Source organism: Coffea arabica, chromosome 2e (assembly GCF_036785885.1).
Source record: "Coffea arabica cultivar ET-39 chromosome 2e, Coffea Arabica ET-39 HiFi, whole genome shotgun sequence".
Taxonomy (NCBI): domain Eukaryota; kingdom Viridiplantae; phylum Streptophyta; class Magnoliopsida; order Gentianales; family Rubiaceae; genus Coffea; species Coffea arabica.
Window position 1 is genome coordinate 18,621,176 of NC_092313.1, and position 22,644 is coordinate 18,643,819.

A 22,644-nucleotide genomic window follows, 5' to 3' on the forward strand; every position below is an offset into this window, starting at 1 on the left:
TAACTTTTTTACACAAGATACTAACGTGACTAGCCCTGATTTTTTTATTCCATGTCCCAAATCAAAAGTGTAAATGTATCTATATCTATATATATGTGTGTGCGTGTATGTGTGTTTAATTTAATTACCCAATTTTGCTCTCACATGCGTTATGCCTAATTGAAGAGAATCGATAGATTATTTGGAGACTTGGGATTTCTTATATTGGTATCCAACTATTCTCTGAACTATTTTTATCATAATTTTTCTATCTTCTAACGACTTAATCCTTTTTAATAAATTTGAATTACATTCTATTACGGTTTTCCTCCCTCTTCTAACAAACTATATATTTATTTACAAATCCAATTAATTTATTTGTCCATATGTATTAACTTTATTTAATCTTATTTTAACTGCAACTTTATTAACATTGCTAGGAAGTTAATATTATTCATTCATGGAGAAAATATACTTTTACATATTTGGCATTTAGTAGAGTACAAATATATATCTTTAGATTTCTAATCATATAAATCTCTAATGATAAATTCAAAGATTTTTTTCGTTTACCTTGCATATTTGATAAATGATAGTAGTATTATGTTAAAATGAATGTATGTGTAGAAGTTTTCAAATATTAATATGGGACTTGAGCATTTAGATGTACTATTAATTTTTTTAACCTAAATAGTCATGAATATGTAAGAATATTATTTTTATTTATCCTTGATCGAATTATTTAAACTTAAATAAATTTACGAGAAAACAGCGGTGGTAATGGTAATGTACAGATCGAAATACCTACTGGTTTTTTTAGCGAAAGGATCGCTGACATTTGACAATAGTTATTATAATGTGTGAAGGGAAGCGGCAATTATTAAGGCACAGCGTACCCAACATGACATATACATTCTCAAATGTGCCACCTCACTGTTCTGCGTTGCGATAAGGACGCGAGTAAACATATAAGGAACTGGTGCATCAGCCGCATATCGTGGCCCTATGCTATCATCCGTGGCAGGTAACGCGTCACTTCAGACAAGCAACGCCTTTAACTCATTGTCGCCGGTGATATTGCATTCCACCGGTGTTCCGCCTTTCTTTTCGGTCGCCGGCGACGAACACCGAAATAATAAACAAAAATAGAAAAGAAGGATTCCTATTCCCCTACCTCAAACCTGCCACATCCCTCCTCCCTCTCCACTTTCTCTCTCTAGAACGCGAAAACATTGGATTACGGCGTAGTTACACTCTGTCAGCTCACTCTTCTGTTATTATTATTATTATTATTATTATTTTATCTTAGCTTTTATCTCGAATTTAGGAAAAGCAAAAGAAGCAAGAGGAGAAATTTGGAGGAGAAGGCGTTAAAATTGGGGGAAAATTGAATGGCGGTGGAGTACACATGTTGCGAGACGGGGTTTTTCATACACATTTTGATCATCGTCGGTCTAGTTTTCTTCGCCGGATTGATGTCTGGACTCACCTTGGGCCTCATGTCGCTCAGCCTAGTTGATCTTGAGGTCCTTGCGAAATCTGGAACTCCTCAGGATAGGAAACATGCCGGTAATTTCGTTATTCCACTTTTTGTTTACGAATTTCTAGTTCCTAGTGATTTTGCTTTGATTTCGTTGTTTTCTCTGGGTTTTTTTATGCTCCGCCATTCCAATTTAGTGATTATTATTATCTTTTCTTTAACGTGCCATTATGGTTATTTACTCCTGTCTTGTAGATATTTTTCATCTTAGTGTTGATGAATTGCTGTTTCTACTGCTAGTGCTGGTTCATTTCATCTTTTACCTTTCTTGTTTATTTCTCAGGTCGTATATTAGAAAATGTTAGGAATTGAACGTTTCTGTTACAGTTATTTTCTATTTTTCTGGATGTTTGAGCCTTCTACAATTTGGTCTATATTCTGAAACTAAAGAGCCACGAAAGAAAATTTTGGAGAGGTAACGGAAACAGCTGAAATTCCTTTTTGGACCTTCTGAGTATTCAGTCCTGTTTGGAAAAATGCATCTGCGGTACTGAACCAGGAATTTTGAATTCTAGTTATCTCGAAATTAGATTCTGAATTCTTACATAACAGCTGTCGTAGAAACGTTTCGTTGTTATACTATTTCGGTAAGCTTATCTCCTCATGTCTGGAACTTGCAAACTAAAGAAATAAATGGGAAGCCATAATCAGATTGAATTTGACCTTGATATCTGGTTGATGGCTTTTGTCACATGTTAAGGTGTAATTATTATTGTTAAATTGCCTAACATTTTGACAATCAAAATTATAAAGGACTTCCCCTCCCCCTTTCCCTCTATCCCACATCGATTGTGAGTGGTGTGTGTGTGTACTACTTAAGGTCCTCAGTGTAGCCTGAAAGTCAGCATGCCTTTTGGGTTGGACTGTGGGTTTCCCTTAGGTAGTGTGTGTGTGTTGTTCCCTGTTGTTTGGATAAGGAAAAATCAGGAGTGGTTAAAAGCCGTGAGCCTTGGCAAGAGTCTGGTGTTTCCCCTCCCCCTTTCCCTCTATCCCACATCGATTGTGAGTGGTGTGTGTGTACTACTTAAGATCCTCAGTGTAGCCTGAAAGTCAGCATGCCTTTTGGGTTGGGCTGTGGGTTTCCCTTAGGTAGTGTGTGTGTGTGTGTGTGTTGTTCCCTGTTGTTTGGAAATTATAAAGGACTTGTTGAAAGGGATAGTTCAAGCAACTTAGATGTTTGTGTGACCAAAAAATGCAGAAAAATATACAGGTGTTCATGTGATCATATTTAATTGCACAAGTGATCAAGAATAATTTGCCAGAAATCTATGTTGAACATGTCCAAATCTAGTTTTTTCAGTTAATTGCTTTCTTTGATCTGCTTTAGCTTGACTGGTGTCAAAAATTTCCACTTCAATATTCTTTCTAACATCTATGCAGAAAAGATATTGCCAGTTGTAAAAAATCAGCACTTGTTGCTCTGCACCTTGCTTATTTGCAACGCTGCAGCTATGGAGGTAACGTGAAAAGCAGTTGATTTCAATCAAGTTGTGTCCTAAATTGATATTGATAAGTTGTGGAATGTAAAAATTTCTGTCTACTTCACTCTTCTCTTTCAGGCACTGCCTATTTTCCTTGATGGCCTAACTACAGCTTATGGTGCTGTCCTGATGTCAGTGACCTTAATTCTTATGTTTGGTGAGGTGAGAGCTTCAAATCTCTTTTTTTTTTTTTTTTTTCCCTGAGTAAGAATCTTCAACTCATTTTGGGTCTTGAATTTGGAAGCATGAAATTGGTAATTGGAATTTTAAAATGTGCTATAATATGCATCAACAGATAATTCCACAAGCAGTCTGCTCAAGATATGGATTGGCCATTGGTGCAGCCGTCTCACCATTTGTTCGAGTCCTCGTTTGGATCTGTTCTCCTATTGCATATCCAATAAGCAAGGTCTACTTTTTTTTTTAGTTCCATTACCATGAGTTTCGTCTTCTTCGGAAATTAAGTTGATTAATCTTAGAGAATGGTCTCTGACCATCTAATGTTCCTGTGGTACGCAGCTCTTAGACCTTCTGTTAGGACATGGACATAAAGCTCTTTTCCGCCGAGCTGAATTGAAAACACTAGTTAATTTGCATGGTAATGAGGTATGACTATGCAGTTCTTTATGCATTTGAATGGTTATTATAAACATTGAAATGGTCAATTCTGGTTTCTTTGTATATTTCTTGCTTTTGCATTCTTCATGTTAATATCATTTTACATATACCTGACATTTTCAGTGCTTGTTTCAGGGCTAAGTTCCTTCATTCTTGTGTTTGTTGTTATCATCTTAATCATTGACTGTCCTTGAGCAGGCTGGTAAAGGTGGAGAACTCACGCATGATGAGACAACAATCATTGCTGGAGCACTTGAGCTTACTGAGAAAACAGCTAGTGTTGCAATGACTCCTATATCAGAAATTTTCTCCATTGATGTTAATGGGAAACTTGACAGGTGCAAAATTTGACTGGTATTAATTTTGTGGCATTGGCAGTCTTGTAGCTTTTCCAGTTATATTAAATCACTATCTGTTTGCTTGTAGATTTCTCATGAATTTAATTCTGGAAAAAGGGCATAGCAGAATACCAGTATACTATGAGCAACCTACAAACATTATTGGGGTTATTCTGGTACTTTACGGACCTTATATTTCCGCATTTCTGGTGGATATTGCTGATTCCTACATGTCTTATTTTTGGATATCAATTGGATTTACTATACTTTTGTGTGTAATGATGTCATCCAACACTGCAGAACTAGTAGGATTTAGAACTGTAGTTATAAAAGCTGGTATAGGTGGGAAGAATGAACTAGGGAATTTATTGTTTCCAAAGAGGAGAATGTTCTCAGAATAATCCAGTAATTTATTGTTTTTCTCTTCGTGGAGGGGAGGGGCTTGAGGTTTGGATATGATGTTATTGATTATAGCCTCCTCTAGGCTAGTGTTACCTGATACAAGGAAGTTGATTTGATAAGAGGGTAGTTCTTCTAGCTTTTTCTGCACAAAGATACCTGAGTGATGTATAAAATGAAACAAGATCAACTAGGACTGTAGCTTTCAGAATACCAGTATACTATGAGCAACCTACAAACATTATTGGGGTTATTCTGGTACTTTACGGACCTTATATTTCCGCATTTCTGGTGGATATTGCTGATTCCTACATGTCTTATTTTTGGATATCAATTGGATTTACTATACTTTTGTGTGTAATGATGTCATCCAACACTGCAGAACTAGTAGGATTTAGAACTGTAGTTATAAAAGTTGGTATAGGTGGGAAGAATGAACTAGGGAATTTATTGTTTCCAAAGAGGAGAATGTTCTCAGAATAATCCAGTAATTTATTGTTTTTCTCTTCGTAGAGGGGAGGGGCTTGAGGTTTGGATATGATGTTATTGATTATAGCCTCCTCTAGGCTAGTGTTACCTGATACAAGGAAGTTGATTTGATAAGAGGGTAGTTCTTCTAGCTTTTTCTGCACAAAGATACCTGAGTGATGTATAAAATGAAACAAGATCAACTAGTACTGTAGCTTTTTGATCCTCACGTCCACAAGGGTTACTTGGGAGAGTGAAGTTGAATTTTTTCACCATGCAAGAAAGTGTGATCTGGAAGTCCTTTACTTACTGGAAAGAGATACAAAAGTTTGCTCATTATGTTCTGCTAGCTGTCAACTTTGTACAACCATGTTTTGAGGAGTTTTCCATCACAAACTAAGTGGTTAGACATAACGCGTTATAGAATTTATGCATCATGCACATGTTGGTCAGTTAAATTTGATGGCTGTTAATGTTGAAAAAAAGCAATAGGTAACCAGTAATTTGCTTTTGCGGTCAACTTGTTCAAGATTTTCCATGTTTTCAATTTTCTTCAACAAATTATACTAGCAACTAAGTAGGTGTCCAAGAAGAGAAGAAAATTGTTCATGAGCCACTTTTGAGAAATCAAGTAGAAGTAAGGTGACACACTGCCACTAACCAATGAAGCAGTTATGTCTTACCATCTAGAGCTGGATGACTGATTGCTTCAGTGTGCCAGTAACAATGGTACTTCTGAAGCAACAGCTTTCTCCCCATGGAACACTTAGGCCCTATTTGATAATCCAATTCAGCACTTAGACTTAATGGATTCGAATCTTAACATATTCAGACGCATTTGATAACCAAACTAAACATATGAATTCATTAAGTGCTACTGAATTTCCTAGGCAAAATTTGCTCCAAAAAATAATGATAAGTTATTCACTTATCACTTAATGTGATATATACTCAACTGTATCAAATTTAGTACTTAACAATTCACTAACTTAATGGATTCAAATTTCAGATTTAAATTTTCAGAATTCAGTTTTACAAACGCACCCTTAATCCTTAATCTAGTAGAGCTAGTAGTCAAGATCAGTCTCTGTGTTTTTTCCTTCAGAATTGCTGTAGCTGTGTTATTCATCAGTTGCACTAATGTAATAGTGGGTGAGTATTTTGGTATTCTTTCATGCTAAATATATTCTGTTTAAATTTTAGGTCAAGAACTTGTTGACTATCCCACCAGAAGATGAGATCCCTGTGAAGAGTGTCACCATCCGTAGAATTCCAAGGTATCAGATGTGTATTTTCCTATATGGGAGATACTTAGTGGTAATTGAAGATTTGGTTTACATTGAGTAAAATACTTTGCTCTTCTTTGGCACTTTCCTGTTTGCATTTGATTTTATATGACTTTCTTTCAGATGTCAGATGGAGTTGGATTTGGGTGCTACTACCCAATTCTATTAACTGAATTTCAACCTTATAGAGTGGCCAAAAATGATATGCATATTGCTTTGTGCGTCTTTGTAATTCTGGCAATTAATATCAGACTGGTTTGGGTAAGGTGAAACGAAGGTGAAGAGTATGGGTGTCATTGGAGTTCAGAAGAGTTAGCTAAGAACTTCCTGGACTAATTAGGCAGCATGTTGGGCTAGAACTGTTGAATATAACATGAATGCCCTGAGACAAAACATGAAGAGTTGCTTTTGGCTGGTGTGGACATGCATGACATTTCAACATCTGCATCTCCGAAGCAGAAGCCAAAACAAGAAGTTAACAGCACCGTGAGACTGCATTTAGGATATCACACGAGAGTTTAGGCTAAGAGAAGCCAAAATTTTGATATTACTTTTCAACGAGAGTTTTTGACTGCAAAAATTTGGCTTCTCTTACAGCCTTGGATTGCAAACTTAGCTTGCTTGTTAGCTCATGGTGGGGCATGTTGAAAAGTATTGACTGCAAATAGTAGTGTATGTTTGTCTTCTCTTGTAGCCTTGAATTGCAGACTCTTAGCTTGCTTGTTAGTTTATGGTGTGGCATGTTGAAAAGTATTTCTCTTGCAAAGATTTAGGAATCTTGTAAATCAGAAATGTATCTCTTGCATATTATCCCATGTCTAATTCCTCTTTGACCCTTCGCTTGTCTTTCGTAGGCTTGAAGTATTTGTCTCACTCATCTTTATTCTCCACATCTTAATGGTTTAGGGTCCCAGAAATGATGCCGTTGTATGATATATTAAATGAGTTTCAGAAAGGTCATAGTCATATGGCTGCTGTTGTACGACAGAGCAACAAGGTTGGGGAGCAACCTGCTAATAACAGTCCTCTGGAAAGTAAGCTTTTTCTGTTATCTAGTATCTATACTTGCACATTGGGACAATTTTCTCAATGATTTCCAGTTCTTATTCCTGTGTAGATACAGTGAAGGATGTCCGCGTGGATATTGATGGCCAAAAGCCACCTCTTGAAAAGACACTAAAGACTAAAAGATCGCTGCAGAAATGGAAGAGTTTTCCTAATAATGGCAGTAATTCTTTTAAAAGCGCTCATAGGAGCAAGAAGTGGACAAAGGACATGTACTCAGACATCCTGCAAATAGATGGAAAGCCACTGCCAAAGCTTCCTGAAGAAGAAGAGGCTGTTGGGATAATTACCATGGAAGATGTAATTGAAGAGCTTTTACAGGTAGAGGTGATTGGATTGCCTGTTATCTAGATTTAGGATCCACAGTTTTAACAGATGCCATCCTCAGTTGATGTTGATTTCATTTATCTGCAGGAGGAGATCTTTGATGAGACGGATCACCAATTTGAAGACTCATGACAGTGTTTCTGGTGATTTAGTCTCGATTAATACACGGAGTTAAAAGGAGTTTTTGGCTATAAAGAAATTGGTAAATACTGTATGTGACATACCAGTCATTTGACCTGTAAATTTGAGACAAGAAGAAGTTCTCAGCAATACAAAGTTTCGGATGGTCATGTCTATAGCCTAATTAAACATTTAGGTGATAAATGTTTCTAGTTTGTTGTCATCTTCATACTTTTGGTGTTCTTACTTTGTGTGCGCTTGACCATTCTTTTTCTGCTAGTTAAGAACATACGTAACAAGCTATCACGAAGTGGCATACGTATTGGATTAGAAGCGGGTTAGAGTATCGTCTTGAAAGACCCTTGTGTGGTAGGAGCAAATGAAGAATTGAACATGACTTGGACGGGCATCATAGTGTTGATAATTAGGAAGATTAATTGGTTTATGACCCTTGTGTTGGCAGCAAAATTGGCGTCAGAGAAAGTTCCTTGCCTAACTAAAACAAAATACAACACTACATGTCGAACTAAATGGGGGGCTGACAGTCTCCCGTCTTGGGCACATCAAAAGGCATCTTCGAAGGCATGGAGCTGCCGAACGTATGAAACAATCTCTCCCTGCTCGCTGATTCTGGGATCCACGGTGTCATTTAGTTACTGAACGTATGAAGCAATCTCTCCCTGCTCGCGGACTCTGGGATACACGATGCCATTTTATTCATCTCTGCTAAAACGATCATTTATAATGCACAACAATAAATATCTGATCACCTTCTTGATCCCTGCATATAGCTCCCTGCCCTCTTAGTAGAACAAGCAGAAACACACCGAAACTGTAAACATCAAATTTCTGAGAAACAAGCCTGAAGCATAGTATTCATAATCTATATAACCTGGTATACCATCATCCTGAATCTGCAATAAAAGTGCTGGGCAACATTACGCCTGTCTACAATGTATTCCTTAGCTTGAAAATCCTGTAAATTATGTAAGTCTGAAATGCAGTGTAAAGATATAAAAGAACATTAGCTGTATGGTCTCCTTCAGCTGGTCATTAGTCTTACAACCGTACCAACTGATCAGCCAGAAGAGGATTTTTTTTTCCCCCAAGCGAGCACAACTTGCAAAAACCTAACCAGTTCTGCAAATTTTTTAGGGTTAAACACAACAAATTTAACAGTCAAAACAACACGCTGAATGGTAAACAAAACCAGAATAAAATAAGAAAAGGGTGGTTTCCCCGCTTCATTTTTATTTACTCTCCTCAAAATAAAAAAGCAGATTACTTGGTTGCTGTGCAGTCTCCATTCACTTTTCAGGCTGTCTACCATGGATTCTAGCCAAAAGCGGCAGAGAGAAGCTAGAGAACGAAGGATATGGCGAAGAGTCCCGTTCAATTTGGTCATGTCTCGCTGTTACAACTTCAATAGGCTCTCCATTTGTTTTTAAAAGGACAGACAGGGACATCAAACAAAGCTTCGTGATTTTTTACAGGAAAATCAGAATCTCGTTTGACCAAACACGAAATACTACTTCAGATACAATACAAAGCGTCAAGGCACAAAGAATTTCAAAATCATGGAACTTTTACTTGCGGTGTTTATGCCTCTTCTCCTCCCTACTCTTTTTTCTCTTTTTATTCTCTTTATCCTTGTGTTTTAATTTGTGCTTCTTAGAGTGCTGCTTGCTTGAGCTCGCTTTCTTTGTTTTCTTCTGCTCTAGAAAAGATTCATCATCAGAAGACTCACAGCGCCCAAGCAAAGACGGCTTTTCCGGGCCAAGAACTTTACTTTTTACTGCAACTTCTCTTAGGTACCCATCCAGGGACAGTAATTGCTTTTCCCCAGTATCTTCTGGACAAGAAGAAACGTAAGGGCCAGTTTCATCCATCCGTGAACCAACTGCACCCCTGCCTCGCTTGATCCTGTCAGGGATTAAATCTGTTCAGAAAGATTTGCACCTGCATGCGCAAACAAGTGCATGCATAGACCAATAAGAAAGTAACAAAATGATACCTTGAATGCAAAAATTCTTCAACCTCATCATCCCTCAAACCTTCATCATCCCCTTTCCTCAATGAGCACGAAGAACTTGCATCTGTGTCAGTATCCAACTGCCTTTTACTTGATCTCCCAGATTCCGTCCTAATGCCCCCAGAGCTCCAACCACTGCTACCCTCATCTCTCATCTTTCCTCTGAGCCGATCATCCAGCTCTCTCTCTTTCTGCCTAGCTCGCCACATTTCATTCTCTTCAACAGCACGATTTGCTGAGTAAAGCACCCATGAAAAGAAACTTAGAGTACATATATTTCCAAATCAGTACAAACAAGAAATATATCAAAATTCCTGTCAAATTCACATCACCAATTCACATATATCAAAACAATTCACATCACCAAAACAGGGAGAAAAAAGTTCATTCAATGACCCTACATAAAATCAAGGCAAACTCGAATTCCTGTCAAATTCAGCTTTAGTCACATTTCTTGGACAGAACTTATTAAGTAGAGCTCAAAAACTGCAAATAAATTTCAGAATCCAATCTCAAGTCAACTGTCAACACCTAAAACATTTGGCTGAAACATAGCAAACAGGCCCAGCGCCCCAAGATGTGGATGCACAAGACACACTAAACAGCTCATGCTAGTAAGACCAGTCTAGATCCAAACGACACACAGGCACAATATAAACCCCCAGAATGACACCCCAACAATGGTACTAGTCAGAAAAGATTCAATTAAAGTAGTACCGGTATCATTCAAGTAGGAAAGCATTTTCAAGACCATCAAACACTTAAAAAACTCCTAGTACAAAACTAAAGAACTGATAAAGAATGCAGGATTAAAATGAAAAGCAATTGAAAAGAAAAGGCTAACCATGTTGTACACCACGAACGGTTGCAGTCAAGAAGCGAGAATTTGGGCGACCCCTAACTTTGGGCTGGCGGAGATAAGCTTCCACCCCGTCTTTCTCCGCTTGCCGCCGCAACTCCGCTGCTTCTTTCAATAGAATTGCGGCGATTCTATTTTCTGTTTCCAAGTCCATCACTGAGCAGGAAAAAAGAGAAAGAAAACAAAAATTAGGTCTACAAAATCCCAACTTCGATGCAATTCAATTAAATATATGCCGAAGATTGTTCTTTTACTCTTTAAAGTATCTAAGATTCTGGTAAAAGCGACCGCGACGGTGGCCGCTCACGATTAAAAGGGCCGATTGGGCTGCGGTGCCCTAACTTGGTCGAGGGATGACGACGGCAAAAGCTACCTGGAATTTAGGGGCTTCCGTTGATTGATTTCTAATGGTGTTGGGGGAGGCCGGAGGCGTGTTTGTGTTGGGATGGGACGATGTGATCTGTTGACTATTTGCCTCGTTTGGGTTTTGTCCGACGGACCAAAAAATAAAAAATAAAAATTGGTGCTGAATTTGGGACTCATTTGATTCCGGACTTAATAGAATCCAACTTTCTAGAAATTATTATTTTCTTTGGACAATATATGAAGTTCACTCCAAAGGAAAATTACAAGTATGAACTACTAATTCCTGTATGTTCTTTTATTCGCCTTCTTTCTATTTTCTCTTTTCTTCCCTTTGAGCGATCTTATGTATTTATTTCATCAAATTAACAAAATTAAACCTTCTGTTTAAAGATAAAATGATAAAATGTGATAAGCAGTTTTAAATATTGTGAGTCATTTGTTGCGATTTTATATACTCTTTTGTTTGAGTGCATATAAGTTATTTTTGGACATAGATGAAAGTAGAAAATTCATCTCGAAAGGACGAACTTGAATATACCTAAACTTATATATATTACAAAATATTTTTGATTTTTTACAGGGGCAAAACTTTAAATCCATAAAGAGTATCCCCAGCCCCCACCCGTCTCCTGGCCCCCTTTTTCTCTTTGGATTGTACAATTGTGTCGTCCTCGGAAAAACTTTTTCTGAACTTCTTCATTCTCTCTATTTTTTCCCTATATTTTCATATTCGGATAGGGTATCGACTCGGTCGAGTTTAGGAGTCAGGGATCAATGAGTTCGATCGGCGGTTGAACCGAATAACGTCATAAATAAAAATTATTTTAAAATTAAAATATTATATGTAAAATATCTAAGAGCATGTTAATATTAATAAAGGTATATTTATATATATATTTGATGTTTCAAATATATTTAACAAGAAAATACAGAGAAATTAGAACGATCAAGTAGCAATTTATATTATTCAATGAACATTAACAAGTTTAGAATTAAAATTATGGACTTGATTGAAAAATAACACCAAACATTAGGACAATATTTATAAAATATGAAATATTTGAGGTCTATTAATAATTTTTAAAAACTTAGAGGTCAAAAGATAATATTGAAAATGCTTTAACCTTTAAAAAAAAAAAAAAGCTTTGATGCCAAATCGATTCTTGTTTCACCGAGTTTGACCGGTTTCTATTCATCTGATTTTTTAGGATAACTCGGACTGAACTCTTGGCTGGTTCTTGGTTCGACCAATCGGACCGACCAGTCTGGTCCGAATTTAAGGTTTTTCCTTCTATCACAAACAAAAGAAAACAAAACATCTTTGGTCTTCTTATTCCTTCCATTCCTTATCCCTTCTTTTTTTTTTTTATGTTTGTAATAAAATTTTTTTAAGGGTTTATTGTGAGAGTTTCTAGTCTCCTAAAGATTCTTGGTGAGAGTGAACTTTCTCCTCTCCTAAATTTTTTTTTTATGTTTGTAATTTTTTTATATTTCTATTATTAGATCTAAGATTATTTTTTAAAAAAAATTGGTTATTATATTTGAGATTCCCTAAATCTCACCTTAATATTTGGATTTGAATTAGTTTATTACAGGCAGTGCGATTGAAAACATATACAAATTGGGATATAAATATTTGATCTCTCAAATTTAAGAGTTTTATAATGTAATACAAATTTAAGATTTATATTTTATAGTATCTAATATTTGTTTTTAGATCTGCTTGTATGTGTATGTTAATACTAATTTATGTCATCAATACAGATTTAATGAAATGATTATGTTTTTTATTAAAAAAATGTTGTCCTTGTCTATGCCCTAAGGCCCCTAATCATAGTTTTTTTATTAAAAAGAATGTTGGCTTTTCAGTGGGAAATTATTAAATAAAAAAGGCATTTGGTTAGTACTATAATTGAAGGCTAAGTCAAGTTATTAACCATAGGTTAGTACTATGTTTGTTTATATAATTCAAGAATCATTAGTGGAGAATGAACATCTTAGCATTGATTAATTATGTAGTAAAAGTATAGAATCCGCATACACGAAAATTCTTGTAGAAGGTACCAGATGTCCCTTGTTAAACTCACAAGCTCTCTTCTTTTCTCCTTCCACCTCGGACCGTTTGACATTTCCCCATGAACCCACCAAAAAAAAAAGAAAAAGGCACAGATGCATGAAAATGCGGATCGCGAAACTCCAAAAGGCTAATGGATGAAACCCACCAAACCTACATGTTCGTGACGCCACAGAAACATTTTATACAATGGAGATTATCGTAATGGTACATGGGAAGCTACAAAACATCATACATATTTGACAAGGCATTCTCAGTCCTATTCAGAAGCATCACCCTACGACTCTGACTTGTTAGTTGTTACGTGATCTAACATACAAGGCTAGACATCTACAACTGTTCAAAACTCTTCAAGGTCTCTGCTTTGCAGGTCGTTTTGTAGTGCCCTGTTTGATTGCAGCGACTACAATGAACTGTATGCTTTTCACGATTAACATCCTCTACGCATACCCGCTTTTTCTCAGGGCGTCCAGGTGGTCTTCGAAACTTGGGTGGTCGAACAAGTCGTACATCATCATCTACTGGAACATCACCTTCCTTCTTCCATTTGATCTTCCCAGGGATGCGAAGTATCTCTTCGGAGTATGACTCACGATAAGAGCTTGCAGTGAAATTCTTCTCTGTATAAGCATACACGTCTTTCTTATATGAAGTAAGAGCAGCAACTGCATGTGAACATGGTATTCCAAACAACTGCCAATCACGGCAGGAGCAAGAACGGGTACCTATGTTCACAATGTGTGATCGCTCTGCTGATAGGACCTCAAATTCTACCTCATCAGACCGAAGCACCTGATATGTAGAGGAATGTTCCATCGCCTCCAGCAAGCGCTTCTCAGCAGTCGGCGCAAGCATGGAAATCCAAGTACTACTCTCTGCTCGCCGTTCCTCAAACTCTGATATCAGTTTACTGTGAATCCGCTCAATTACCTGAACTATGGGCAGCTCTCGTGCTTCAAGAATCCACTGATTGAACTCCTCAATGTTTGAAGAGAGATGGCCATACCGTTTTCCTTCAAAATACATCAATGACCAATGGGAGTGAGAATATTGTTGAAGCCACTTTGCTGCATCCAGGGAGATTTCCTGAATTTCAGCCAGTTTCTCTTTAAATCCATGGGCTGTGGTAGAATATGCGGCTTTCCATAACAGTTGAACAAGCCTTGAATTTCTAAACTCTTTACCCATGCTTTCACTCAAGTGACGCATGCAAATTGCATGTGAAGAACCAGGAAATTTCCTTTTGACAGCATCTGCAATGCTTTTCTGTGCATCAGATAAAAAAGTTAGCTCAGGTATCCTCTCCGTGTGCATCTCTAATGCCTTATTTAACTCTGACAAGAACCACATCCAACTCTCATCATTCTCTGCATCGACAACACCAAAGGCAATTGGAAATAATCCACCATCAGCATCAAAAGAAGTAGCTGACATTAAGGTACCAAGGTACTTGCTTTTCAACTGGATTGCACCAAGCCCAACAACTGGCAAGCATCCACTCAAAAAACCGTATATGGAAGCATAGAAAGCAATGAAGAGTCGCTGGAACCGGTTATCAGAACCAGCAGTAAACACCTCTGCACAACTTCCAGGATTTGTCTTCTTAATTTGCTCGCAGTATGCAGGAAGAAGGCAGTAACCTTCTTCAGAAGACCCATATATGGCTTGCAGCCCCCGTTCCTTGGCACGCCAAGCTTGCTTGTATGGTATAATTATCCCATACTGTTTGTAGATGTCATGCAAAATATCTTTTGGCTTGTAATTTATGTTGTCCCTCAGTCGTTCCTCTATAAAGTTAACAATCCAATCCACAGAAGCCTGATGATGTCCAGTTTGGGCATTTCTCCCACAGGTGTGTGTTCCTTCAAGACTCCGTATTGTGAATGTTGGAGCATTGGGAATCTTGACTGCACGTATACGCCAAGGACAACCATCTGCAGCACATTTTGCGATATAGCGAATCAGGTCACTCTTCACAATGCGAAGCTCAAAATGTTGTGCAATAGCAGCTTCTTTAATTGCATTTCGGAATGTTTTGACATCAGGAAATTCTTGACCAACAACTAAGTTGTGGTCCTCCATAAAACAATATGACTCTGTGTTGCAACCAACTTGCCCCAACGTGTGGGTCAGCTTCTGAGCTTACTCATACAAGATGCTTGCCTATAATGCCAGTCTCATAGTTTATATGCATTCCAACAGCATTCTAATTGAGATATTGCAAACCAAAGCTCATCACAAGTGACAACAATATGGTGAAATTGCAATTCAAGAAGGATGTAAGCACCAAAACTTACAATAAACACTTCTCGGAACCTCGTTAAAATGCAAAATAAAGATTTGTTTCATCAGTTCCCGGAATAGTCTGATCAATATGCTCCTCAAGATTACCTACAGCAAGTGCATTTCCACAAATTCCTGATGTCAAACAGATAATTACTAATATTCTGTGATACATATTAAACTCAACAAGAGGAATTCAACTGAGAATTCTAATAGACTCTTCCTTTTTATTGCTTTTCCGCAAACAAATCAAAATGATACATACGAAACATTAAAATGCAACCAGCTTTGGTGTACAGGAAAAAATAAAGAAAACTTCACTCCTACTGTACTCTAATTAACGGTCATACCTAAACTCATAAATTGCAGCTAAGAAAAAAAGAGCTAATTTTAAGAAAATGACGTCAAGTAACAGAGAAGCAGCCAACTATAACAAAAACCCACCTGAACTAAAGTTCTATTTAATCTCTGTATTGAAAGGGAAAATCCCAAAACTGTAACTTTCTTAATACACCTACTCGTATCCAGCTAAACTTGTCGAAAAATGCAAGAAAAGATTAAATTCGAAAATCTAGCTAAAAAAAAGAGGAAAATCTAGGCAAAGAAATTTTCACTTAATAGTGGAAAAAAGGAAAACATTTTGTTACAAAAACACATAATTACACACCCAAAATCATAAATTACGCGGAAAAACTAAACCAAAAAAAAGTTATTAAAAAGGGAAAAACAACACTTTAAAATGTTGGGTTACAATTAGGGTTCAAATAAGAAGGGGGTAAAAGAAAACGTTACAATTTGAGATAAAAGATTAAATAAATTGGGGTAAAAAATCTAAGATAAATTGGAATGTTGAAGGGTACAACTGACCTGGGAGAGATTGCAGGGAATCAGAGGAAGGAAGAGAAAACAGTCGGATTGGGAACTCTGAAGAAAGATTAGGTCACATCATGGCCCATTGTTGTCATTTGGAAAAGTGGTAGGGGTGTTTCCGGTATTTGAATTAGACTGGGGCTGGAACGCTGGAGCAGAAAATGGATGCCCCGAAGTGTTCGGAGCCAGCTTCGAAAGATGGTTGCTCATTTATGGGGCAGGCTCCATATTCCGACCCGGAAGTTTATTTAGTTATTCAAGGGTAAAAGACCAAAAAACTCACTATTAAATGTTCAATTTAATTCCATCTGATTTCAAAACTTACACTACAGCTCCTTGTAATATCAACAAAATTGAAAATGGGACGGGAAGCATCCAATCTAACAGTTGTATATAAAATGTTAATATTGCCCCTGTATAAATGATGTCGTTTGCCAAATGTTCAATTTAATTTCCTCTAATTTGGAAAACTATGTTATAACTCCTGTGATTTCAACTAAGTTGAAAATTAAACGAAAAGCATTTGACGTATAGTAGGGGCAATATTGACATTCACGCGCAACAGTTAGATTGGATACTTTCCATCCAATTTTTAATTTAGTTGAAACCACCAATGAGCTATAATGTAAGTTTCCAAATCAAATAGAGTTATATTGAATATTCCTCAAACTATAGGGAATTTTTTTGATATTTTACCCTTTATTCAACAATGAATTACTTCGCGAGTCCTTGAACTTTATCTAAAGCAGTTTCCAATAGTGGAACTCCTAAAATTGCTCCATCCGAATTGCCTTTGAAGTTTAAGCCAGTTATTAGGACTTGAAAGTTTGTTTGATTCTTTCATGGATTAATCTTTTCTATTCTAACAGTATAAATACCATTATCATGATAGCTTATTGAATCTAAATTTGAAATTTATATTTTATTTATGGGTCATACGTCCACCGTGGTAGCGTATAAGGTGTCAAAATATATAAGATTAATTATCCTGGCTGTTGCATGGATGCGCCTGGGTGATGGAACTAGATACATTAATCTGCCAATGCTGTATATTGTCAGACCAATACATATGCGTACCAAGACTAAAGGGTCAAGGTTCAGTGCAGAAACAAGTGCAACTGGCCCTCTGGAGCGTGTTTGTCCAAGACTCAGATAACAGAAAATTGCTTGCTGGATGTCGAACATCTCCTCACCAGCAAAGGCAGAATTCACCCGACAGAAGACATCAGCAATTGCGTTCATTGTACATGCCGCTCCTGGAGTGAAACTGGGGCTTAGCCAGCACGCAGCAATTAGGCATTGTTCTTCCACCTTAATACTCACAATACTTGATGAGTTAAAAACAAAAACTTTGCTCGATAATAACAAGAACTGTATGAATTATTATTCAGGACCAGGAATTTTGATGGGAAACTGTTAGACCTTGCAACCTCAAAGCGAGATGTCATCATGAAAAAGTGAATGGAAATGATCAGAACCATAACTGATTTGATGTGGCTAGAGAAATGATGCCAAAGCCTGTCGAGATCTAACGAGCATCAACGTTGACGACTATTCCAGTACAAGTTATGCAATTCATAGAAGTTCAGGAAACAATTTTTGTAGTTTGTAACTTTACAACTGCCGTGTTTCTCAGTTCCTATCGATCTAAGAAGAGTTTATATCGGGATGAAAAGCAATAGAAGTACAGGATCATGGGCAATTAAAATGGTAATCAGGTAAGCTTTGCAACATTTTGCCATGCGCATGTCTTATTTCACTTGCATTAGTAATGGTATTCTTCTAAACTAAACTAAATGAACTCCAATGTCTTAAGAGGTCAATGGAGTTCCCAGCAGGCCATTAAATTGTTTAGTTCTTTCATGAGTTAGACATTCCTCTTATCCACACTACACTTATTACTGATTTACTAATCAACCATTCCAACAAACTATAGCGCCTCCTTCAATATATATATATATATATATATATATATAGCACCACAAGAATAGCATCAAAAAAATCTTCCTTTGCGTAGAGTAATATTAAGAGACAAACACATCCAAGAGTGTGAACGATTGAAGCCCCAGCAACACCAGCTTCACTCTATTACTTACCTGAAGGGGCATTTTAACGGCCGAGTTCATGATGTATTAGTTATTTATATATGTTGAAGACTGAAGAGAAGGCAAGAGACAAGCAAAACTTTAAAGTCAGTCCTCTAAAGTAATTCTGACCGATGGAAATGGCTTTCCTCTCTCGCAGTTGATCACTATCAATTGACAGTATTAGATGATAAAGTTCTCCCTGGACTTGGCATACAACTTCAAAGATACTGTCATACCACTGAACTTCTTTCAGGAAGTGTTCCACACTCAACAAAATGGTGAAAATGCACACGCAAATATCTTGTTAGCAGACAGTTAAGAAATGCGACAAAGTCGTGCATGATTTATCAGTTACTTCAGCGCATTCTTTAGGCAAGGTCTACATGTACATCAGCCTTGGCAAGTAATACAGGCGTGCCCACGAATAATTGATGATCATGTTGAAGGATGGATACGGTATCCAATCTGGACGTTAACCGCATGAATACACGCTACTTTAGAAAGGTTTACCTTCAATTTCTTGAGGAAGTCTTCTACAATTTAACTGCAACTTTTCCTTGAAAAGGATAATGGCAGGCGAGGCTTGGATCAGCAGAGAGCAGACCCTTGTTAATACGAGAAGCATGCCTCGTTCTCGTTGGTGCCAAATCATTCCCTTGACGAAAATTCATTTCTTGACTGCAATTCTTATAGAGGAGACTGGCCATGGAAAAATAATAAAGCGCATGAAATTGAAGCTCTTGAGAGAGAATATTTTTATTAAAGAGATAAACCGGCATATACGGCAATTCCTGAAACACAAATGGAATAAATGAAAAATAAAATAGCTAACATTAGCGGGGCCTATCTAGTGTCTAAGGGCCTGAATACAAACCAATTTGGGGCAGAGCCCAATTAATTCTTTGAATGGAGCCTAATAGTAAATTTGATTTATTTTGGGCCAAACAGTGCCTATGCTTAAATCTTAAAAGAAAAAAAAAAAAAACCTCGGAACTGCTAAACAATAGCTCCGTTTGGATTAATTATTTTTGGAGGTATTTTTAAAATATTTTATTGTAACAGTGTATATGAAAAACTTTTACTATAGATGTTTTTTGAAATATTTGATATATTGTATGGATGAGATTTTTTTTTGAGTTCTTTTTGTTTATGTTATTTTTGAGTTGTTTTTTGATATATTGTTTATGTATTACAGAAGATGGATCTTGAAATAATAATAAAATTTTATATTAGAAAATGAATGATATATGGATAAAAATGAATGTAATCGCATGTTTTATTGATTTCAAAATGAAATACTTACAATGTATTCGATTTGATAATCTTGTACAGATGTGTGAACACTTTTCACACCAATCAACATTTAGTACAAAAACCAATATTGGTGGTTTAATTGACTCTATTGAATTTTGTGAAATCCGTACTACAAAAGAATGTTTAGTGAGACTTATCATTCTTAGAAGTGAACTTGCTGAACCTTTTGAAGTATTTCAGCGGGATCACTTTGGTGTAGACTTTGTTTTGTGTTTAGTTGTTTTCTCCTTTGCAATCTAGTAAGTTTGGAATTGAGGCGCTATTGAAATCAATAATGGAGCCAAGAGGGGCTGATGTGGGCCACGGCTCCCCCTCCCAAAAAAAGTTTTGAAAATTTTAATTCATAGTATGTAAATATATGTGTAAAATAAAGTTAACTTCCCTAATTTTTTATAATTTAGTTTATATTTATGAGAGTTTATATATATATATATATATATATATATATATATATATATATATATATATATGAGTTAACCACCTTTGAATTAATTTTTTCTTCAAAAAAGGTTATTTATTTTTTCATACATTTATAATTAAAGTTAATATTTGATGTTTTTAGATGTCATATATTTAAATAGATGAAGATTAATTTGAACATAATATATTAAGATAATTTTGTTAGGAAAAATTTTGGCCCCCAGGAAAATTTTTTTGGCTTCCGTCACTAATTGAAATGTTTGTAGGTGGGATTCGTCCATGATGAGAATATGATACGTAGTCTTATTTTTTTTCACTATATTTGGTTTGTGTGGATGACAAATGAAAATGGGTTAGTGATCGTCAATTTTGTGAATGATTATGAGAATAAAATATGTTATGAGAATAAGATGTGTAAAATTATGGGAATTGTAATTCGGCTCCTAAATTTTGAATATGTGATTTTTGTAATGGTAAGTTTCTTAAATTAACAGTTAGTTATTACTATTAGTTGTGTGGTAAGTGTCAGTGGTAAATTTGAGATTTGCATATGTGATTTTGTAAGGATGGCTATTATCAATTAGTTAAAATTTTGGAATTTTGATTTTGTAGGTTAGTGGGTCACGTAAATTAAAAAGTGGGAAGGGATAAGGAGAAGTGATTAGAATTACTGAATTAAAATAAATCTAAAATTGTAGTAAAAAAAAATTCAGATTTCTAATGCTTGTGGAGGTTCCTTATCAAAAACCTATCCTGTAATACATATAGATATAGATGCACAAACAGTCTGCTAGAGCAATAAAATTACCATTTTGCACAACGGAGCTTATTGTGATTCAACAGTTCACCAATACAAGTAGACGAGATTTCTCGGTGTGTTGACTGACATTGCTCATAAACTGAAAAAAAAAAAAAAAAAAAAGAACAAGGGAAGAAAAGCAAAAGTTTAATGAAAAGCAAGAACCAACCGTTTTGAGGAAGGTGAAGTTTCGATTTTTGAGATAAATAATTTATTTTGAATTCTAGCCTTCATACTTGAAATCGTACCTTGTGCAACAACATTAATTATTGGGTTAAGTTAAAGGGACATGCATAGGAAGTAGGAACACCTACATAGACAAAAAATCATATATTCGTTGAGGGACAGGCAAAGCAATCAAATAAAGGCCAGTTGTTATGTGAACTGTGAAGGTACAAATTGGATTTTATTCAGACTATATTTATATTTGTTGATCGGCAGAAAACTGAATAAAGCCCTGTTGTTATGTGAAGGTAGAAATGAGATTTTTTTTCCTCCTTCCTTCTTGGCTGAAGAAGATAAAATAAAACTGGGTTTTCTAACCAGCTCATAAGATTCTGGCATCCATCCTTTTCATTAAGTATTTGATGCAATTTTGGATTTTGTGCCTGCTTCTCGTTCTTATTCATTACTTTTTCATTTTTCTCTTGAAACATTATGTTGTTGCTCTCAATTCTCTTGAAAAATGGCCCTTTCCAGGAAGCAGGTGGGGTTGATTTTTTTCTTTTTTTCTTTTTTTTGTCGTAACATCATCAAGAATATTTGGATTTTTGGCTTTTCGAGTCTTGTTTGCTAGCTGCCAGAGTTTTGAGCAAGAACTGCTAAGAGATTGAGTTGGATGCGCATTGACGCAAGGATGCTCCGCTGGCCCAACAGTCTAACCCTTGCTTCCATCCCTCTACTCTACTGCACAAAAATGGAGCCTTTACTGCATGGCTTTTTAGATTAATTAAAAAGGGATCAATTTTGTCATTTTATTTTGTTCCAGGTGAATTATGTGGCGGCCACTTGAATTTAGAATGTGTAAAAACAATCTGAGTATGAACAATACAACTATTGATACAAAACTTGTAACAATGACAGAGGAGGACCAATCGAAGATATTTAAAGAATTGAAGGGAGCAGGTAGAATTGATAGTTGGAGTGGTAAGGCCTGATGTAATTGAACTCTTATTATTATTATTATTTAACCCTTTTTTCGTGTAGTCCTTGGCTTGTGAATGGAGTGTGTATACTGATCAATAGTCGTGTACTAAATGATTAGCAAAGTGCTAAAAAATTCAGGGTGGCAGTATACAAATCAAATCAGCCAGTAGTACAATTATTTGATGCAACCTGAACAATTTAATAATGAGGTGCCAATGCAAAGCATGAAAAAGGCATGCACAGTTTTGGTTCCAGTAGCGTTTGGTTAACCTGCCTCCAATGGCAAAAGCTAAATGAAGGGTTGTGAAGAACAAGCTCCTCAATACCGTTCAAATGTTAAATAGCCAACAAAAATCCTTATACTATATAAGAATGGGTTGTGATCAAAGATGATTTGAATTTCAACCACATGAATAGAGGCTTTATGCTTGTTAACTTTGATCTGCTATGCCGATGGTTCATATCTAATCAAGTTCTGGTTGGTTAGAGATTATAGCCGTCCTATAATGAACTAGTATAAGAAAGAGATTACTACTATTTATTTCTTCAGAATTTGATGTAAGTTGGGGGTACAGAGAGAGAGAGAGAGGGATCTTTTTTTTTTTTTTTTTTTGACACAGGATTGTCCGGGTCAATCCTTACGGGGCCCGACTAATCCCCTGCGATCCGGGCCCGGCGCCCCAACCCGACCCGAACATGTTAAATGCGCGAAGGAATCCAGCGGAACGGAGACTCGAACTTGGGATCTCAAGGGTCACCGGTAAAAGGCGCTA

The 22,644-nt window shown here is 36.4% G+C and overlaps 3 protein-coding genes and 1 long non-coding RNA gene across 14 annotated transcripts; 1 reads left to right on the forward strand and 3 right to left on the reverse strand.

The window, feature by feature from the left end:
• The first annotated feature begins 861 nt into the window (after positions 1-861).
• On the forward strand, positions 862-7,791 carry LOC113731568 (DUF21 domain-containing protein At2g14520-like). Of its 3 annotated transcripts, XM_027256905.2 has the most exons (12): positions 862-1,003; positions 1,307-1,548; positions 2,900-2,976; positions 3,079-3,162; positions 3,296-3,409; positions 3,520-3,606; positions 3,817-3,956; positions 4,045-4,132; positions 6,027-6,100; positions 7,016-7,143; positions 7,227-7,495; positions 7,589-7,791. In XM_027256905.2, the coding sequence occupies exons 2-12, from the start codon at positions 1,371-1,373 to the stop codon at positions 7,631-7,633; spliced, it is 1,284 nt and encodes a 427-aa protein (XP_027112706.1). In that variant the 5' UTR covers positions 862-1,003; positions 1,307-1,370; the 3' UTR covers positions 7,634-7,791. The 3 variants fall into 3 exon arrangements, with proteins under 3 accessions (XP_027112706.1, XP_027112704.1, XP_027112708.1); XM_027256903.2 differs by having other exon boundaries at positions 977-1,548; XM_027256907.2 differs by lacking the exon at positions 7,589-7,791 and having other exon boundaries at positions 977-1,548; positions 7,210-7,281.
• A 304-nt stretch (positions 7,792-8,095) lies between these two features.
• On the reverse strand, positions 8,096-8,532 carry LOC140036795 (uncharacterized). Its single transcript, XR_011840346.1, has 2 exons — positions 8,392-8,532; positions 8,096-8,314 (listed from the first exon to the last, which is right to left on the reverse strand). It is a non-coding gene; the product is annotated as an uncharacterized lncRNA (long non-coding RNA).
• A 304-nt stretch (positions 8,533-8,836) lies between these two features.
• Positions 8,837-11,040, reverse strand: LOC113731569 (uncharacterized). Of its 2 annotated transcripts, none has more exons than XM_027256909.2 (4): positions 10,886-11,040; positions 10,498-10,668; positions 9,636-9,888; positions 8,837-9,544 (listed from the first exon to the last, which is right to left on the reverse strand). In XM_027256909.2, the coding sequence occupies exons 2-4, from the start codon at positions 10,664-10,666 to the stop codon at positions 9,208-9,210; spliced, it is 759 nt and encodes a 252-aa protein (XP_027112710.1). In that variant the 5' UTR covers positions 10,667-10,668; positions 10,886-11,040; the 3' UTR covers positions 8,837-9,207. The 2 variants fall into 2 exon arrangements, with proteins under 2 accessions (XP_027112710.1, XP_027112709.1); XM_027256908.2 differs by having other exon boundaries at positions 8,998-9,544; positions 10,767-10,974.
• Positions 11,041-13,048: 2,008 nt separating this feature from the next.
• Positions 13,049-16,258, reverse strand: LOC113731570 (uncharacterized). Of its 8 annotated transcripts, none has more exons than XM_027256916.2 (3): positions 16,103-16,258; positions 15,250-15,343; positions 13,049-14,886 (listed from the first exon to the last, which is right to left on the reverse strand). In XM_027256916.2, exons 2-3 carry the CDS (start codon positions 15,299-15,301, stop codon positions 13,283-13,285), a joined length of 1,656 nt encoding a protein of 551 aa, XP_027112717.1. In that variant the 5' UTR covers positions 15,302-15,343; positions 16,103-16,258; the 3' UTR covers positions 13,049-13,282. The 8 variants fall into 8 exon arrangements, with proteins under 8 accessions (XP_027112717.1, XP_027112718.1, XP_027112714.1 ...); XM_027256917.2 differs by having other exon boundaries at positions 15,250-15,370; positions 16,103-16,236; XM_027256913.2 differs by having other exon boundaries at positions 13,049-15,158; positions 15,269-15,343; positions 16,103-16,183.
• Between the last annotated feature and the right edge of the window lie 6,386 nt (positions 16,259-22,644).

Excerpts from the sequence above, each read along its gene's own strand:
- LOC113731568 (XM_027256905.2), top strand. The coding sequence starts at position 1,371 with ATGGCGGTGGAGTACACATGTTGCGAGACGGGGTTTTTCATACACATT. Across the intron at positions 3,957-4,044 it reads GTTAATGGGAAACTTGACAG|ATTTCTCATGAATTTAATTC; the intron begins GTGCAAAATTTG and ends GTTTGCTTGTAG. Across the intron at positions 6,101-7,015 it reads ACCATCCGTAGAATTCCAAG|GGTCCCAGAAATGATGCCGT; the intron begins GTATCAGATGTG and ends TTAATGGTTTAG.
- LOC113731569 (XM_027256908.2), bottom strand. Across the intron at positions 9,889-10,497 it reads CGTTCGTGGTGTACAACATG|CAAATCGTGCTGTTGAAGAG; the intron begins GTTAGCCTTTTC and ends TGCTTTACTCAG. Across the intron at positions 9,545-9,635 it reads GAAGAATTTTTGCATTCAAG|GATCAAGCGAGGCAGGGGTG; the intron begins GTATCATTTTGT and ends AATCCCTGACAG.
- LOC113731570 (XM_027256913.2), bottom strand. The coding sequence starts at position 15,034 with ATGGAGGACCACAACTTAGTTGTTGGTCAAGAATTTCCTGATGTCAAA.